Consider the following 16102-nt stretch of genomic DNA (forward strand, 5'->3'; position numbering starts at 1 on the left):
ATCTGGCAAATATGTCACACTGTCCCTCTGCTCAGCCAGAGTCTTCGATGGCATGCCTGGTCCGGCAGGTCCTCAAATGACAGGTGCTAGGCCTCATGCTCCATTGCACCTCCTTCTCCTTCGCCTATTGGGCAGCAGGCTCTCCATCATTAGCAGCTGCCTTCTGTTTCTCTGGGGTGGGCTCCGCTGCTGCAGCTTCCTCCTTCATGAGCAGCTCCAGCTGAAGGGCATCCCCCAGGACTGCGGCAACTAGGAGGAAGGTCACCATTCTGGTTGAATTCCAATATCCATTGTCTGAATGGGCTGAAATGCTGACATCTTTGCATGGTGCATACCGCCGTGCCCAACCAGGTCCAATGGGCTACATGGTGGCCCCATTTGGCATTGCGGACTCTGTCCCCGCACCCCTGGCCCTGTCATTACCCGGCACCGTGGGGGCTACTGGCCCAGGCACCCGTCCCTGCTGCTAGGGGTATCATTGGCTGGCACTGCCCATGCCAGCGGAATGCTCTACGTCCCCTGGGGCTATTGTGGGCGTTGCCCTTAGGTGCGCCGTATTGGGCGGGGGGTTGGTATGGCGGAGGGTGGGCTGCGGGGTTGGTCTTATGGGGGTTCCCATATGTCTGGTGTCACTCTGTAGAACCAGCGGCCAAGGCAGGTGGTCAGTGGGGTGCACAGCAAAATGGCTACCTTGCAGGCTGCAGAAATGGCAGTCCATGCATGGACACCGCCCTAATCCTGTGGGAAGTCACATCGGTATTCGGCCCATCCCCTGTCAACCCTGTCCCTGTGCAGAGTGGAACGCATTGACGACACTATTGAGATACCAGAGAATTGCGATTTGGCATGAAACCGGCACCCGGCACGATTTTGGCGTCAAAACGATTCTTCGTCCAATCGCATTTTGTGTATCTGGCATCAGCCGACGGAGAATTCCGTCCATGATCTAAATAGTGAGAGATTACAGAGCTCTGAGGTACAGAGGGATGCCTGTGCATGAATCACAAAAGGCTGGTATGCAGGTGCAGCAAGTAATTAGGAGAACAAATCGAATTTTATTGCTTATTGCGAGGGAATTTGAAGACAAAAGTAGGGAAGTTATACTTCAGTTGTACAGGGCGTTGTTGAAACCACATCTGGAGCATTGTGAACAATATTGGTCTCCTCAATGATGTAAATGCATTGGAAGCAGTTCAGAGAAGGTTTTTCAGGCTAATACCAGGAATGGAGGTTGTTTTATGAAAAAAGGCTAGCCAGGCAAGGTTGGTATCATCTGGAGATTAGAGGAGTAAAATGTGAATTGTTTTACAACATATAAGATCCCGAGGGGCATTGACAGGGTGGATGTGGAGAAGATGTTTCCCCTTATGGGAGAACCGACAACTAGGAGGCACTGTTTAAAAATAAGGCGTTGTCCATTTAATACAAATTTGAGGAAAAATCTTTCCTTTCATAAGATTGTGAGTCTTTGAAACGCTCTTCCTCAAAAGGCAGTTGAGTCTTTCAATATATTTAAGCCAGAGGTAGATAGATTCTTGATAGGAAAGGGGTGAAAGATTATCGGGGGAGACAGGAATGTGTCGTTGAGGTTACAACCAGATTAGCCATGATCTTATTGAGAGCAGGATCTTATCGTGGAGCAGGCTCGAGAGGCCGAGCGGCCCGCTCCTAATTCAGATGCATGTTTGTATGAATTGTGAATGCTTAAAGACCTCCCCCTCATACTACGGCAGATATGTGTCAGCATAGTTAGTAAAACCTGAGTAGATCGTCCCTCTAGAGAATGAGGATACACTTGGAACCCACTTCTCCAAATGGCAATTAATTGATGTTAGACGAATTGGTAATTCAAAATCTGAGATTAATAGATTTTTGCTAATTAAAATGAAGGGATATGATGTGAAGAGGGGTATATGGCAATCGGTTATGATCTCATTGAGTGACAGTGTCTGCTGAAAAGGATTGATGGCCAATGCTTGTTCCATGAACCACAGCTATTGCCCCTTCAACGAGAGTGACGAACTCTAGAAAATTTATATAAAGCAAGTGGTTGCAATTAAATGTGCTTGAGAAGTGAACTATGCATTGCTAGGAACAATTGGTTTGTAGTGGCTAATTAATTGCATTCTTACGTTTCAAAATGGTGTGTCCCCATGATTTTATTAGCAGGCCATTAATGACAACGAGAAATGATTCTTCCCTCATTATCTTTTCCAAAGAGGGAACTTGGTGTTATTTGGTGACAAGATTATATTGTGGCCCCAGGTACACTAGAAATTAAGTTGAAAGTGCCCGGTCTCATTTCCCATTAATCTCCTCCAGGCAGTTTGAATTTTGTGCAATTTTTCTTTGATTTACAGTTCCATATTTGCAGATAAGGAAATCAACAGTAACATCATTTGACCACCATGTACAACCCTAGTTACAGACCGGATCATTCACCCAATGACAGGCCACTTAATATATTTTATAGGTTACATAAAACATAAAGTGCTTGGAATTGAGCAGATCAACTTTAAAAAAATACATCATTCATAGGATTATGGGCACCAGTGATAAGGCCCTCATTTACTGCCCATTTCTAATTGCCCTTGAGAAGGTGGGCTTGCAACTGAGTGGCTTGTTCAGCTACTTCATAGGGCAGTTGCTGCGTGCCGGAATCACATCTAGACCCGACTGAGTAAGACCAGAATTCTTTTTCCAAAAGGGGAATAGTGAACCCACTGGGTTTTTAATAACACTCTGACAACGGCGTGGTCATATTCGCCAATACCAGCTTTGTTTTTTATCTGAAGACAGAGTTTACATTGTCTGCGTGGGAATTACACTCAATTTCTGCTGGAGATGGACATAGCAGTTGCTAAATTGTCATGCCAGTCCTCTGGATCACTGGTCATGTAACCAAACAACTATATTACCAAACCCACTCCAGTTGCTATTAGCCTCATCTCCCAATTCCGAGTGGACATGGACCTATGGCAGAAACCTACCCATTTTCAGCAATTTGGAGGCTGTTTAGAGTTTGGGGGTTGGTGGTTGCGATTGATGCATCGCCGGACTTTATGTTTGAAGGACGTTGAATTTACCCCTTACTTTTCCACAATGCAGGCTAGTAAGAAGGAAAAATACCGTCAGGTTCGCTCCATGATGTTCGACTTGATGGAATGGCGATCCCAGCTGCTTTCAGGAACACTGCCCAAGGATGAACTGAAGGAATTAAAGCAGAAAGTCACCTCCAGGATCGATTATGGGAACAGGTAAATAGCAAGGATTTATCTGATTTTCCACGCTAATGTATCAGTCTTCAGTATGATGAAGCTGGGCACTGGCAAATTTCTTTTGCTGGAACTATTTTGACAAATAGCAATGGTAACATTTGTTGTTGATTATTTTAAATGACAGTTTTCTGATTTCAATAACGGGCACCCATGGGTGAAATACTACAGGACTGGGTTTTCACGTCTGGGCCAGGAGTTGTGACATTTTTCAGCTCCACAAACCCGACCCAGAAAAAAGGGGCTGTTAAAGTCAGATTTCCATTCCAGGGTAGCAGAGTTTCCTGTGAGTCAGGCCGAGCAACCCTGGAAAATGTGTGGCGAATGCTGGATGCAGAAGCAGCCTGGGGGGAGACCTGCCTTGGTGCACCAGCACTGTATCAACATTAATTCTCTTTTTTTAAAGAAAACCCTCACACTTTCCCCATGCCCTATCCAGAACATCGCTTGGCACCTCATGACTTCCAACCATCCCGAATAGCCCCTCATTGTATAAAAATAAGAATTGCAATTCATAGCCCCACTTCAATTCATAGGCCCACTTAAGGGCAGCATGGTGGCATAGTGGTTAGCACAGTTGCTTCACAGCTCCAGGGTCCCAGGTTTGATTCCCTGAGTCACGGTCTGTGCGGAGTCTGCACGTTCTCCCTGTGTCTGCTTGGGTTTTCTCCGGGAGCTCCGGTTTCCTCCCACAGTCCAAAGGTGTGCGGGTTAGGTGGATTGGCCATGCTAAATTGCCCTTCGTGTTCAAAAAAGGTTAAGTGGGGGTTACTGGGTTACAGGGATAGGGTAGATACATGGGCTCAGTAGGGTGCTCTTTGTAAGGGTCATTGCAGACTCGATGGGCCGAATGGCCTCTTTCAGCACTGTAAATTCTATGATTCAAAGAGTCCATTACCACTTGGAGCTGTCAGTTAAACTGTGAAATTGCAGGCACCCAACTGTGATAATAGACAGTTATAAAATTAATCATGCAACACTAATACAGTAATGGTAGTTAAGGCTTAAGTTTAAAAAAAATTAGAGTACCCAATTCATTTTTTCTTTGGGTTGTGGGGGATAAATCCACGCAAACATGGGGAGAATGTGCAATCTCCACACGGACAGTGACCCAGAGCCGGGGTCGAACCTGGGACCTTGGTGCCATGAGGCAGCAGTGCTAACCACTGCACCACCATGCTACCCTTTAAAGCTTGATGACCCCAACAGTATAGATCAAAATTATGCTCCCTCAGTGCCTTGCTCACCCATGGTGAACGCCTACTTGGGTGAAATGCCATAGTGGGTATCACTACATCAGGCACCGAGAAGCGTCAAGTATGAAGTAGAGTTGAAAGGAAAGGTACAAAAGGAATAAAAGAAAATTAACTTTCCATGTTCTGACTGAGATCGTAACAACCATTCACCCTTCCCTGCAGGATTCTTGAACTGGACCTTGTTGTCAGGGATGAAAACGGCAACATTATGGACCCAGACGAAACCAGTGTCATCAGCTTATTCCATACTCATGAGGAGGCTACAAAACAAATTTCTGAGCGGATAAAGGAAGAAATGGTATATTATTCTCTACTTGCTGTGAAGTTAGCATGTGTGTAGAGTATAATAACTTGCCTATCGCCAGGTGATGTGGAGGGTCATTGAGCCATAAAATGGTCTTGTCAAACAATCACTCCAGGAAGGAATTTAGGGCCAGGAATTAGAACAATTTTGGGATGGTTATCGTGTGAAGAGATTCCAGACTGTTCAGGAGAACTTTCTACATCAGTATGTTTCGGCTTTCTGAGGAAGGAAGCATTGTTGGACTGTTTCTGGGGAATGAAGTGGATCAACTGTCACTAGGGATCATTGAGTGGACAGTTATCATACTATCATAATGTTTAGGTTTTCTGTGGAAAAGGAAGATGAGCAATCCAGACTAAGAACAACCAACTTGGGGAGGGCCAACTTCAATCGGGGTGAAAAAGGTCTGGGCTAGGAAAATTGGAATCTAAGATTGGTAAGAAGAAATGTAAAGGGATAAATGGCTACTTTTAGAGGATATTGTTTTGGCACAGTCAAGGTACATTTCTATAAGGGGCAAAGATAGAGCAAACAAATCCAGAGCTCCTTGGATGACTAAGGAGATGTAGAGTAAGTTGAAGCAGAAGGAGGCTGTATATGACATATGTCAGGTGGGTTATACAAGTAAGAAACCAGGGTAAATGTAAAACTTGCAGAGAAGTGGAAAAATATCAGAGAAACAAAGAGAGAGAATGAGAAGAGACTGGTAACTAACATAAAAGGGAATCCAGATGGTAAAATGGTTAAAATGAGGAGTTGGGCCAATTAATGGCCTAAAAGGGGATTTAGACATGGGGTCAGTGCTGATGTACTTAATAACTTTGCATATATCTTTAAAATGGGAGACAGTGCTGCTTAATTCATAATGAAAAAGTAGGTATCTGAGACACTTGGGGCGAGATTCTCCGATGGCCGACTCCAAAATCGGGAAAGGCGATTGGGCAGAGAATTGGTTTTGACGCCAAAATTGTGGCGGAAGCCGGATTCATGCCAAATCGCAATTCTCCGGTGCCTCAACAGCAGGTTCAATACGTTTCACTCCACACGCACGTACGATAAATGCTGTTTGCATATCATTAGCGGACCTGACCCGATATTCTCCGGGGCCTCCGCGATTCTCCGCCTCCACTGGGGGGAATCTTGGGGGAATTCCCGATGGCGAGGTTCACTACTGCTTTCAAAAATCATGAAATAGGCGCTGTGGCTCCCCTTGTGCTGAGGGGGAGAGTGGGGGTATGGAAAGTGTCAAACATCACCACAGTTTGCTAACAGTTGTGCTGTAGGCCGGGTGGATTCTACCAGGGCTGGGGGGAGTAGCGCGGCGTGACCAGGAGGTGATCTATTGGGTCAGGGTGGACAGGCACCATTGCCACAGCCTGTAAGGCAGCCATGCAGCTGCACATGCTGCCGACTGCCCACTGTCAACTTAGTGCCATGGGTCGTATGGGTCCCCCCCAGGCCACCCCACGAGGTGCCTCTGGCCCCAGCCGACCCATCAACGGGATGGGCGCACCCCAGCGCAACCAGTGCCATCTTGTTGGCTGGGATGAATGTGTGTGGGGAGTGAAGTTTGTATATTCGGTTGCAGCTTGTCAGCCTCCCGAGTGTCAATCATGGGCCTAGCGTATCAGGCACTGTTTTTCATTGGAATCAGTCATGTTCCATTTCTGTGTCATAACTTGTATCTTGTTAGTGGAGGATGATCACATGATCGTGCATTGGAGATGAGAAAGAGAGAAAGAACAAGCAACAATAAAAGGGTACCTAATTTACATTATGTATCAGAACACCCATTTATGTTAAATAGTGCTCCTTCGCACCGTGATTTGATTGTGAGACACTTCCTTTCACTCACGTAACTCGAACATGAGAGTAAATACCTCAAATTCAAGTTGACACATCAGGGTTAAAGACTTTTCATTAGGCAACAATTAAGGCACATCACACAAATAACCAGATTTGCTTCATTTGCACGTCACGGCAAGTTCTTCTGCTTGAAACTAATGTTAAAGATCTGAAGGAATGGTGGCCTTGAGCAAAGCAGGATATTGCCTAAAGGACACACCTTTCAGTGAACCTTGAAATGCAGCTGTTACATCAAGGCTGTCAGTGCCCGGAAGTAAATTGATCCAAAGAATAAAACAATGGGGAAATAATTAGGCAAATTGTGCTGCTTTAAAAAAAATATTTTTAACATATGAATCTTGCATATAGCATAAACCTCCTGTTTGGCACACTGACTTCTAACTGCTATTACACTTTCCCCAACACATTTCTAGCTTGCTGAAGTGTCAACCTTGGCTTGGTAATTATAATTTTGCTAATATTCACTGCCAAGCACCTGCCTCAAACATTCTATCCAGGAAGAAGCACCTGTTGTGATGGTTAGGCGGTGCATGGATGCTCTTAACGACCGACCATTGTGACAGACCATGTCCTTGGCATCAGATGAACATAAAAACATAAAAAAGCCACTGGAGGTTCACAAGAATGATCCTCGGAATGAAGGGCCTGTCATATGAGGAACGGTTGAGGACTCTGTACTCGATAGAGTTCAGAGGATGAATTGGGGTCTCATTGAAACTTACAGAATACTGAGAGGCCTAGATAGAGTGGACATGGAGAAGATGTTTCCACAAGTAGGAGGGACTAGAACCCGTGGACACAGCCTCAGACTGAAGGGATGATCCTTTAAAACTGAGATGAGGAGGAATCTTTCAGCCAGAGGGTGGTGGATCTGTGGAACTCATTGCCACAGAAGGCTGTGGAGGCCAAGTCACTGAGTGTATTAAATCAGAGGTAGATAGGTTCTTGATTAATAACGCGATCAGAGGTTATGGGGAGAAGGCAGGAGAATGGGGATGAGAAACCTATCAGTTATGATTGAATGGCAGAGCAGACTCGATGGGCTGGATGGTCTAATTCTGCTCTTAAATCTTATGGTCTCCTGGTAAGCTTCTGTGACTTCCAGAGAAACACTCAAGGCAACAGAGATTCAGAATAGACCCCTTCCATTCTCTGCTGTCAAATATTCTAAAGATAAACTTGGAGAAATTAGACATAAAGGAAAAACATCTCCCCACTTTGTACCGCTTGCTCAGTGTGGAAATTCTAGATTCAGAATGTAGCTATCAGTAAGATTGAAAGATACCATTCAGATTCATGTAACTGCTTGTAGACTGACACATCCTATCCTATTCTATATCCCAATCTCGTCCATTGCTTGCTCAGCATTCTCCATGTAGAATTGAGAAAAGTACAAGTTCAAACAGGAGGGCAACAGATGAGATCAAGATGGGACTCTGTTCTGATGCCTTTTGGGATTGAATAACACATTAATACTCTCTAACAAGGACCACGTGATGAATAGCACATGGATATGAAGCTGTGCCCTAGTAAGAATCGACAATGACATCAGTCGAGCAAAACAGAAAACCCTCGTGAACAGTTGGCTATCAACCAATTGTTCACATCTTCCCAGCCTCTCAATGTCACCATGTACTTCATGGCCTGCCAAAAATAAATTAATTCATGCGTAATTGTTTCTAGGACACCATGTTCTGATAGTAAGGCCCCTGCATACGTCAAGGCTGATGTTCGCTGCAGAAAAGTTACAAGAGTTGGGGAGTAGGAGGGAGGGAAGAAAATTGCAGAATGGCTTCCCCAGAAGGGTAGGGGAAATGGGGGATGCCAAGGGACAGGGAAATGGGATATGTGCCACTTTAGAGGGTAATAAAAAGGATGACTAACAGCAAGGGGTAATGGAGGAAGGGCAGCCTTATGACAGAGAAAATGGAGGACGAGTCACAATGTGAAGGGAGAAATGGAGAGAGAGAGAGCAAACTCAGCCCAAATCATATACCCCTAATGTGATTCATTGAGGAGTAGCACTAATAGAACAGTTTGTTTGCTCACTGTAAAGTCTGTCTGGAGATATATTTATGTCAGGGGTAAAAACACCTTTACTCTCCTTGTTTCCAGTCCCAGACTCAAACTGACAGTTGTATCTTCGCTCGTATGGCATCATCCCCAACGCACAGCCTCTACGTATCTGTACGAAACTTTGTGTGTCGAATAGGAGAGGATTCTGAACTCTTCATGGCATTGTATGATCCACAAAAACAATCAATCATCAGGTGAGCCTACAATTCCACCCTGCATTCAGAGCCATCCACTCATCTTCTTCTTAGTCAAGCACATTTTGGATAAACTATTAGCTTCCTGTACATTTCTGGACAAATTACTGCAGTTTGCATAATTAAAGAAGTAAATTAGTGTAAAAGATTGATGAAGAATAATGGCTCTCAGCCTCTCCTTTTAGTACAGTAGGTGTGAGTGCATCTCAATGAACCAGTGTTAGAGTGCTACCTCGAATACAGGGCTTGCCTGTAGAGGTAACAAGGCTGGTTCCTCCATTGAATGAGATCATGGCTGATCTGATAGTGACTTCAAATCTGCAACCTGCCTATCCCCAACAACCTATCACCTCCCTTGTTTACCAAGACTATTGATTGGATTGGGAGACCAGAATGTTAAGATGGGGCCGGCGTCAGAGATGTGGAGATTGGGGGAGGGTGTGAGGGCTGGGTTGGTCTCTCGGAGCCTATAAGCTCAGCAAGCGAGGGGAAAACTTTTGATTGCCTACTGCCTATTTCTCACCTGAGAAACATGTGGCCAGCAATTGGGAAAATGATGGAAGGGAACAGCTTTGGCAGAAAAAGCCTGACTGAGGCAATTTTCCTGCACATAGAAGCATACAGCAAGCAGCAGGAGTAGGCCATTCAGCCCCTCGAGTCTGCTCTGCCATTTAATAAGGTCATGGCTGATCTGATAGTAACCTCAAATATGCATCCCACCTACCCCTGGTAACCTATCAACCCCTTGTTTCCCAAGAACCTCACCATCTCTGTCTTAGAAATAATCAAAGACTCAACTTCCGTCACCTTTTCAAGAGGAGAGTTACAAAGACTCACGACCCTGTTAGAGAAACAAAATTCGCCTCATCTCTGTTTTAAATGGGCGACCCCTTATTTCTAAACTGACCGTTAGTTCTAGATTTTCACACAAGACGAAACATCCTCTGCACATCCCACCCTGTCAAGACCCCTCAGGATCTAGTATGTTTCAATCAAGTCACCTCTTACTCTTCTAATCTCTAATGGATACTACCCTGTCCAACCTTTCTTCACAACACAACCATCCTATTCTGGATATTAGTCTGCGAAACCATCTCTGAACTGCTTCAAACACATTTACATCTTTCCTTAAATAAAGTGACCGATGCTATACACAGTATTCCAGATGTAGTCTCACTCGTACCCTGTACAACTGAAGCACAACCTCCCTAGTTTTGTATTCAATTCCCCTCACAATAAATAATAACATTCTATTAGCGTTCCTAATTACTTGCTGTTCCTGAATAAAAATGTTTTATGATTCATATAGTGGGACACTCAGATCCCTCTGAATCTCAGAGCTCTGCAATCTTTCACTATTTAGGTAATATGCTTCTTTTTTATGCTTCCTGCCAAAATGGACAATTTCCAAATTTTACTCGATTTGACAGTTTTTTGCCCACTCACTTAACCTATCTATAAATTTTAGTAGCCTCCTTTTGTCCTCTTCACAACTTGCATTCCTTTCTTACTTTCCTATATCTATCTTGGTTTCTTCAGAAAATTAAGCAACCAACCCTTCGTCCAAGTCATTTGTATAAATTGTAAACAATTGAGGTCCCAGCACTGAACACTGTAATACACCACTCATCGGTGACAGTTTAAACATGTGAGTCACAGCCCCAATAAAACACTGCACCGTCTGTTTTACCGGCACAATATCACAGTGGTTAGCACTGTTGCCTCACAGCGCCAGGGACCCGGGTTCAATTCCAGCCTTGGGTGACTGTCTGTGTGGAGTTTGCACGTTTTAGCCTGTCTGCATGGGTTTCCTCTGGGTGCTCCTGTTTCCTTCCACAGTCCAAAGATGTGCAGGTTAGGTGGATTGGTCATGCTAAATTGCCCCTTAGTGCCCAAAAATGTGTAGGTTAGGTTAAGGGGTTATCGGGAAAGGGCGGCAGAGTGGGCTTGGGTGGAGTGCTCATTCAGATGGTAGGTGCAGACTCAATGGTTTGAATGGTTTGCACTGTAAGAATGGCATGATTCTGTGAGTACACAACAGCACCATTTCTCGGACTTTGCTCAATCATTCATGTTTCACTTCTCCCTCTATTTTCCAGTGAGAATTATTTAGTGCGATGGGGAAGTGGAGGCCTCCCGAAAGAAATTGACATGTTGAACAACCTGAAAGTGGTGTTTACTGTAAGTATCAAAATGCAGCCTGTGTAAATGTGACCACTTCTCAAATATACGTTCCATATCTACAGGTGTAATTATCTCCAGACTAACAAGAAAGAATAAGGAAACTATACCAGGGGTGGGGGGAGAGGAGGAGGGGGGGAACGATTCAGATAGTTTCCTGATTCCGAACACCATCCAGTGCCCCCTATCGAAAAATAGTAGGTAAGGATAGCTCACATTACTGTGATGCCCTCTTGTGCCAAATACTGTTGTGCCACTCACTGTCTGGTTCACACAGGAAGACTGACCAATTGCTGAGTCATTGGAAGGCTGCCATCAGCCTTGGAAGTGTACCAAGCAAAATTTCAGGAAAGTGAAGGGTTAATAGCACTAATAACCCATTATAATACTGCAGTAGGCTAACCCCGAAGCTTTAACAGTATATCTATTTGATATTAAATCACTTTAATGACTTTTGTGAAAGGGCCATTAACAAGCAAGTGATTAATATAGCAAATGGCAAGATAGAAGAGTAAGGTCACTTTAAAGCAGAAAATAAGTTGCAGCCCAAAGGAAGACATGTTTATTAGTCAGCACCACTGACAAAAGAAAATGGGATTACATATTCCCTGATGAAGCTTTCTCTTGAAGGGAGACGGACCCTTTTTATTTACAGAATTATTTATTCCTATATGTGAGTCTCACTGACAAGGTTGGTTTTTATTGGCCAGTCCTGGTTGCTCTTGAGAAGATGATGGTGGGCCATATGCTTGAGAGGAAGGCACTTACCCAATGCTGTTAGGTGGGGATTGCCAAGATATCAGATCCAGCGATGGTGAAGGAACGACGATATATCCCCACGCCCAGTTGGCATGCGGTGTGGAGAGATCTGCTGCCTTATCCTTCTAGATGCCAGTGGTATTGTCACTAAACTAGTAATGCAGAGACCCAGAGTAACATCTGCCGACCAGGGTATGGGTTTGAATCACACCATGACAGATGGTGAAATTTGAATTAAATAAAAATCTGTAATTTAAAGTCTAGTGATGGCCATGAAGCCATTATTAGGTAAATACCCATCGAGTTCACTAATTTAGGGAATTAAATCTGCCATTCTTACCCAGTCCTATGAAGTAATGTTACCCGCATCCTATAAATAAATAAAACTCACTGGTTCAAGAGTAGGCATAGCAAAAGATAAATTAAGGCAACATAATGTTCCTCAACTGTTGGGACCATGTAGACAAGGTTTTCTGGGAATTTAGTTGTTTGAGACAATGAGGAAATGTTCCTGTCGTACAGCAGGCCTAAATGAAGAGTGCCTCTCATAGGCCCAAAGGCCTTTCTTATTTTTGGTCCTTTGGATTAAAAGCTGTAACATTTCAATTCATCATCTATTTTCAAAGAACGCTAGCAATGCTGTCTCTTGGAATATTCAACTATGATTAGCAGTTCCGCAGTTTTGGCTATGTCACAAAGAGCAGGCCTCAAGCCTCAAATTTCAATGGGAATTCTCCCAGTCATTTGGCATTATATTGTGAACCACAGCTGCATTCAGCTCAAGTGAATATGCACGCACCAAACACCCACAGAAAACCCTGTTAAAATTGTTCATTAGGACCCAGGTAAAATTTCATATAAAGGGTCACATGTTAGGATTATCCTTGGAGCTCTTCTTTCCTCAAGGGAACAGATTTATTTTTATGAACACAATATATTAAGTTAGTTCAATGTGAAGCAAAACCCTAGAAGAGTGATTCACGCTCCAAATGAGTTTATTGATAATATAACTAATGTGGCATGGGAAAAGAGGGTGCAAAATCCCCTTGTTGGTCCTGTAGTTAAGACAATGAATAAGTACCCAGCTAGTGGCAAAAAATACTTCAGCAAAAAGCGGTACCATTAAAGCATTTTCCCAGACTTTACTATTGTTTGAAAATAATCTTGCATCTTTCATTGTGTTAACTCCAGTCTGTAAGAATGGGGAAATATGAATTGATATCATTTTTTTCCTCAAATGATTTGATATAAATAATCTGGAAGATTATACTAAACTCTGATTTTGATTTTGCTTAGGACCTGGGAAACAAGGATTTGAATCGGGATAAAATTTATCTAATTTGCCAAATAGTCCGTGTTGGAAGAATGGATCTGAAGGACACAAACCAGAAGAAATGCACTCAAGGACTAAGACGACCTTTTGGAGTGGCAGGTAATTAGTAGCTGCACAATGTATTGTGTTCTAGTGCTGCTGGCAAGAAATATGATAGAGAGTCATGGCTATGATTTATACTGACTGGAATAATCCTGATCAGAGATAAGGCGAATGAGAGGAGATGAGATTTAGGTTTTGAAGTCCACAGAAGAATAGATAATGCGGCTGTAAAGAAGTCATTTAACTTGGAATTGTGAATGCCGCTTAAGCAAAGAGATTAAAAGACAGACAGACCAATAGAAAAGCAAATCATGCTGTTCACTAAACTCTTCTTAACAGGTTCTGAAACCTTCTCATAGAAGGTTCACTTGACTCATTCTGGGGATGAGGGGCATGTCTTATGGAGGAAGTTGAACAGGCCGAACCTATACCCATTGGAGTTTAGAAAAAAGAGAGGCGATCTTATTGAAGCATGTAAGATCCTCAGGGTGCTTACATAAGAACATACGAACTAGGAGCAGGAGTAGGCCATCTGGCCCCTCGAGCCTGCTCCACCATTCAATGAGATCATGGCTGATCTTTTGTGGACTCAGCTCCACTTTCCGGCCCGAACACCATAACCCTTAATCCCTTTATTCTTCAAAAGACTATCTATCTTTATCTTAAAAACATTTAATGAAGGAGCCTCTACTGCTTCACTGGGCAAGGAATTCCATAGATTCACAACCCTTTGGGTGAAAAAGTTCCTCCTAAACTCAGTCCTAAATCTACTTCCCTTATTTTGAGGCTATGCCCCCTAGTTCTGCTTTCACCCACCAGTGGAAACAACCTGCCCGCATCTATCCTATCTATTCCCTTCATAATCTTATATGTTTCTATAAGATCCCCCCTCATCCTTCTAAATTCCAACGAGTACAGTCCCAGTCTACTCAACCTCTCCTCGTAATCCAACCCCTTCAGCTCTGGGATTAACCTAGTGAATCTCCTCTGCACACCCTCCAGTGCCAGTACGTCCTTTCTCAAGTAAGGAGACCAAAACTGAACACAATACTCCAGGTGTGGCCTCACTAACACCTTATACAATTGCAGCAGAACCTCCCTAGTCTTAAACTCCATCCCTCGAGCAATGAAGGACAACATTCCATTTGCCTTCTTAATCACCTGTTGCACCTGTAAACAAACTTTTTGCGACTCATGCACTAGCACACCCAGGTCTCTCTGCACAGCAGCATGTTTTAATATTTTATCATTTAAATAATAATCCCTTTTGCTGTTATTCCTACCAAAATGGATAACCTCACATTTGTCAACATTGTATTCCATCTGCCGGTCTGGCCCATTCACTTAGCCTATCCAAATCCCTCTGCAGACTTCCAGTATCCTCTGCACTTTTTGCTTTACCACTTATCTTAGTGTCGTCTGCAAACTTGGACACTTAATGATGGGGTGGATGCTGGGAGGAGGTTTCCATTTGTGGGAGACACGAGAAACAGGGGTCACGGTTTTAAGAATAGAGGTCTGCCATTTAAGACGGAAATGAGGGGAGTTTTTTCTCTCAAAGGTACGTGGAATTCACTTACCCGGACAGCAGTGTAGGTTGGGACGTTAGATATATTAAAGGTTGAGTTAGACAAAGGAAACAAGGGTTATAAGGCATTTGGGCGGGGGGGTGGGTGGGGGGTGCGGGGGGGGGGGGGGGGGGGTGCAGGGGTGGTGTTGCAGGAAGCAAAATTGAGTTGATACCACAACCAAGTCAGCCAGGATCTGGTTGAATGGCAGAGCAGGCTCGAAGAGCTGAGTGGCCTACTACTGCTCCAGTGCCCAGTGTCCCTATTGCAGGCAAGCAGGATGAGCATTCACTCTTCATGTGAAGGCCAAGCTTGCTTCAGTCTAACAGCCCAACTAAATCATTTAATCCAAACCTCTGAAATGAGGTAGTGTCACCTGGGCACCTTGGCAGTGCCAGGCTGACACCCAGGTGGCACTGCCAGGGTACCCAGGTGGCACCAGCAGGGTCAGGGCACCACCCTGGCCAAAGGGCATGCAGCTGGGGGCCTCTGATTCCGTTTGGAGACCATCCCGAGTACCGTTCATCTGGTCCCCATTTGAGGTGACCAGTACCAAACGAAGCTTGTCCGTGGTCTCCTAGGCAAAGGGATTGAATCCCAACGTGCAAGGGATCGTTTTTACCATTTCCTGCACCTGCAGCCGAAGGGCTTTCTTTGAGCCAGGCTGCCAATGAACCTTGAGCGAGGGGCAGTTTTATGTTGAGTACAATCTGATTAGGAACTGAAACAAAAGCAGAAAATGCAGGACAATCTCAGCAGGCCTGACAACATCTGTGGAGAGTTGGTGGGGAGGGGAATGGGCGTGGTGATGATGTTGGGGGGGAACTCCATTCTCTCTCCACAGATGCTGTCAGACCTTCTACTTAAAACATGCAAAAGGCTTAAGTTGGTTTAAGATTGTATTTGTACTGATAGATTATCTTTGGGATGGAAAAGATAGTGGTGTAGTGGTTATGTAATTGGGCTTGTAATCCAGAGGCCAAGGCTAATACTATGGAGACTCAGGGTCAAATCCCAGTTGGTGGAATTTAAATGAAACAAATCTGAAATATAAAGCTGATTTCAGTGGTGGTGACCAGGAAGTTATTATCAATTGTTCTAAAAACCCATCTGGTTTACAATGCCCTTTAAGGAAGGAAGGAAATCTGCCATCTTTCCTTGATCTGGCCTACATGTGACTCCAGATCCACAGCAAAGAGGCTGACTCTTAACTGCCCACTGAAATGGTCTAGCAAGCCACTCAGTTCA

At 44.2% G+C, this 16102-nt stretch overlaps 1 protein-coding gene across 1 annotated transcript in view; it reads left to right on the plus strand.

The window, feature by feature from the left end:
* Positions 1–16102, plus strand: part of LOC140426764 (dedicator of cytokinesis protein 2-like) — a 1003703-nt gene that overhangs the window by 152688 nt on the left and 834913 nt on the right. Inside the window, exons 6-10 of the mRNA XM_072511919.1 lie at positions 3109–3257; positions 4694–4829; positions 8817–8971; positions 11071–11152; positions 13208–13343. Coding sequence (XP_072368020.1) covers positions 3109–3257; positions 4694–4829; positions 8817–8971; positions 11071–11152; positions 13208–13343 — 658 coding nt within the window. The remainder of the gene's footprint in view (positions 1–3108; positions 3258–4693; positions 4830–8816; positions 8972–11070; positions 11153–13207; positions 13344–16102) is intronic.

The sequence above is a fragment of the Scyliorhinus torazame genome, chromosome 7, assembly GCF_047496885.1.
Source record: "Scyliorhinus torazame isolate Kashiwa2021f chromosome 7, sScyTor2.1, whole genome shotgun sequence".
Lineage (NCBI taxonomy): Eukaryota > Metazoa > Chordata > Chondrichthyes > Carcharhiniformes > Scyliorhinidae > Scyliorhinus > Scyliorhinus torazame.